The following is a 3525-nucleotide window of genomic DNA, read 5'->3' as shown; positions in this document are numbered from 1 at the left end:
CTTCAGGATCGCGAAAAAAAATTGGCAGAGGCATATGAACAGATAGAACATGGGCTTATCTTGCTTGGGGCTACAGCGGTTGAAGACCGGTTGGTATTCTTCTTTCCATATATGTCAGATATATTTTTCTTGATCTTAAATTCAGTTGTGATAGTTAATTTTTTTTCTTGGTCTAACTACCTATGTGATGAAAAGATTTTGACCCTTATAGTTAGATTGGTTAAGCATAGTCTCCCAGTTTGGACAACAAGGGACATTCTAGTTAACTAAAGGTTCCTGATTTATAGAGACTAGGTCAAAGGGATTATTTGGGAAATTGAAGCTTTTTCATTTTTAACATAATGAGCTACGTTACAGTAATCTGAATTGATTGAATGAAGCTTTAGAATCTCATCCAGCTTAGAAAAATGATCCCTTTAGTAGCAAATGTAAAACAGTTGAAAAACACAGTCATTCTTTGGAGATGAAATTTAACTCCTGTATCAAAGTCAAATAATTGAACAATTTGTTAATAACATGATAGAAAACATATTGTTAAAGGGAATTTAAATTGAGGGCTTCCCTTATATAGAAATGTAATAAAATGTAATGTAATAGATTCACTCTATTCTTAATTCCAAATTTTATTAGTTACAGTTGTTGCTTCCTAGATTACAGGAGAAAGCTGCTGATACAATTGAAGCTCTGCAGAAAGCTGGCATTAAAGTATGGGTTCTGACAGGAGACAAAATGGAGACTGCTGCAGCAGCCTGCTATGCCTGCAAGCTATTCAGAAGAAATACTCAAATACTTGAGTTAACTACAAAGAAAATAGAGGAGCAGAATTTGCATGATGTATTATTTGAATTGAGCAAAACTGTCCTAAAGCACAGTGGCAGCTTAACAAGGGACATCTACTCAGGGTAAGTTGAAAATACTGATGGAGCAGTGGTTAGAGTGCAGTATGCAGGCAAACTCTGCCCGCACCCTGATGGGGTTCAAGGTTACTCAGCCTTCCATTTTTCTGAGATCAGTAAAATGAGAACTCAGATTGTTGGGGGCAATATGCTGACATTGTAAACTGCCCAGAGAGTTCTGTAAAGTACTATAGAGCAGTATATAAGTCCAACTGCTATTGCTATTGCTAAAATACATGCTCAAAGTTGAAGCTTTCAGGTATAAGATGAAGGACAGATTTGAAAATCTCTTTTGGTATTCAGAATGCAAATAGGTGTATTCTTCAGCAGGTAGTTTTTTTATCAGTAAGTATGGAATACTTTTGGGGGGCTGTGGATGTCCACATGCATTCATTTTACAATATATTTGAGCTTCCTTTTTCATACTACTCATCTCTGGATCAGGAAGGCCTTCAGCCTATTGTGCTTTGAAAGCCTTGCATTTGGACTCTGGTAATGAGTTCTAGTGGCTATGTCCTTGAAAACCACGTGGGAATTGCAGATGGTGGCAGAGCCCTTACACAATTTTGTATTGTGCACTAATTGTGCCTGTTCCTAGCTCAAACCCATGCTCACTCATGCTTTGGTCAGCCACCAGTTGGACCAGTTAGAGCAGTGGTTCTCAACCTTTTTAATGCCGCGACCCCATTTGGGGTCGATCGACCATTTCACGGGGGTCGCCAAGCAAGGCTGTCTGCCATTTTTTCCCCCAGCTCAAGGGGGTGGGCCCCCTTGAGCTGGGCCAGCTGGTGGTCGGCCTGCTTCGTCTCTGCCGCTTACCAGCTACGCCTCGGCCGGCACAGGGGGCGAAACCACGCAGGGAAAGTCCTCGACTTATGACCGGTTGGGTAGTCCTCAACTTACGACCGGTTTAGTCCTCGACTTACAACCGGTTTAGTCCTCGACTTACGACTGGTTTAGTCCTCGACTTATGACCGGTTGGGGGTCGCGGCATTAAAAAGGTTGAGAACCACTAAGTTAGAGTAATGCACTCTGCCCTTGAAGAGAATCCAGAAGCTTCACTTCATGCAAAATGCAGCAGTGTGTTATATGTGTTCCTTGTAGAATATGTTACACTTCTGCTCCATGAACTGTATTGGCTACCAGTTTGTTTCTGAATCCAGTTCAAGGTGCTGATTTTGACTTTTAAAGCCCCATATGGCATGGGACTGGATCATTTGAGGGATCAATTGCCTCTCCCCTATTACATCTCTCTGTCCCACCAAATATAGTAGAGAGAGCATGCTGTGAATTCTGTCATTTAGGAAGCTACATTTGGTGGGCCCTAAGCAATGGGACTTCTCAGTTGTATTGACATTGTAAACTATCCTCCCCTCTGCTTGGCTCCATTCTTTGCTTTCTGGTTGTGCCATCAGGGAATGGTGAACGGGTGAGGTAGCTCTGTTATTATAAATATCCACCCACCAATTACTTTTCTATAGTTTTGAATGTTTTAATAATAATATAATTATTATTTATGATTTTTTTACTTATTGTACACCACCAAGAGTCACCATATAATTTTATATAAATAAAATAAAACAATAAAAATATGGTGGCATGCCTATGTGACACCCCTGTTGGGGTGCTGCACTGGTTACCAGCAGACTTCCAGTTGCATTCAGAGTTCTGGTTATTACCTATAAAACTTTAGATGCTGCAGGGTTCACCTATCTGAGACATCTCTACCACCTGTAGTTTCTGCCCATCCTGCATGATCAGAAAAAGTTTGTGGGCTTAATTGGACCTAGAAATGTGTCTCCTTCATTGCAGCATCTGTCCTCTAGAACGACAATGGAAAAGAGAAGCTGTACATGGAAATTGATGTTGTCTGATAGTGTTGATGTTGTCTGATAGCATCCTTAAAATAGCCCATTTTTATATTCCTTGATATATATGATAGCTGAGGTAGACCAAGAGACTAATGGAATGACAGTCTAGTGGAAAAAATGTACTCTTTTCTATAACCCTTAGAGGGAAAACAAATCTGCTGTGGATTTATGTAAAAAGGAAACAAGACCTGGATCTCTAAATTTGCTTTATTTCAGGATATCTTATGGCATGGCTGCTATTGCTTAGTTAAATTGCAAATCAGCATTAATTTCTATACTTTTGTCAAAGGCTTTCAGCTGAAATGCAAGATTATGGTTTAATTATTGATGGAGCAGCATTATCATTAATAATGAAACCACGGGAAGATGGCAGCTCTGGTAACTACCGAGAAATCTTCCTTGAAATTTGTAGAAACTGCAGTGCAGTTTTATGCTGTCGCATGGCTCCTTTGCAAAAAGCACAGGTTTGTATTTCCATCTTTCTAGTTCTGTCAATATTGAAATTGTCATATAATACATTGTGGTAATTATAAAATGTTGAACACTCTGCTTCCAGTAACTGAAAATGGACAAAAAAACTAAACACAAAGAGAAAAGAAACCAAAGAAAGATTTCTACAGGAAAGCACTTAGTTAATAGTTCGTTCAAGATGCATCCTGCTGTGACACTCATTTTTGTATATTTCAAGCAGATTTCAAGATTTAACAAATTAATTTTAACAAAGGAAAAATGTTATTTTTATTTACTAAATTATTTTA

The 3525-nt window shown here is 39.0% G+C and overlaps 1 protein-coding gene across 1 annotated transcript in view; it reads left to right on the top strand.

Moving 5' to 3' along the window:
* Positions 1-3231, top strand: part of LOC107299496 (probable phospholipid-transporting ATPase IH) — a gene marked incomplete at both ends in the record, with an annotated part of 26041 nt that extends 22810 nt beyond the window's left edge. The window contains 3 exon segments of the mRNA XM_015828850.1: positions 1-89; positions 651-902; positions 3057-3231. The exon segment at positions 1-89 is cut by the window's left edge and continues 6 nt beyond it. Coding sequence (XP_015684336.1) covers positions 1-89; positions 651-902; positions 3057-3231 — 516 coding nt within the window.
* Between the last annotated feature and the right edge of the window lie 294 nt (positions 3232-3525).

This window comes from Protobothrops mucrosquamatus, unplaced genomic scaffold, assembly GCF_001527695.2.
Source record: "Protobothrops mucrosquamatus isolate PMUCROS unplaced genomic scaffold, P.Mucros_1.0 scaffold5020, whole genome shotgun sequence".
Classification (NCBI taxonomy): domain Eukaryota; kingdom Metazoa; phylum Chordata; class Lepidosauria; order Squamata; family Viperidae; genus Protobothrops; species Protobothrops mucrosquamatus.
Note: the sequence above shows the minus strand (reverse complement) of the source record. Positions and strands in the feature narration are given on the sequence as shown.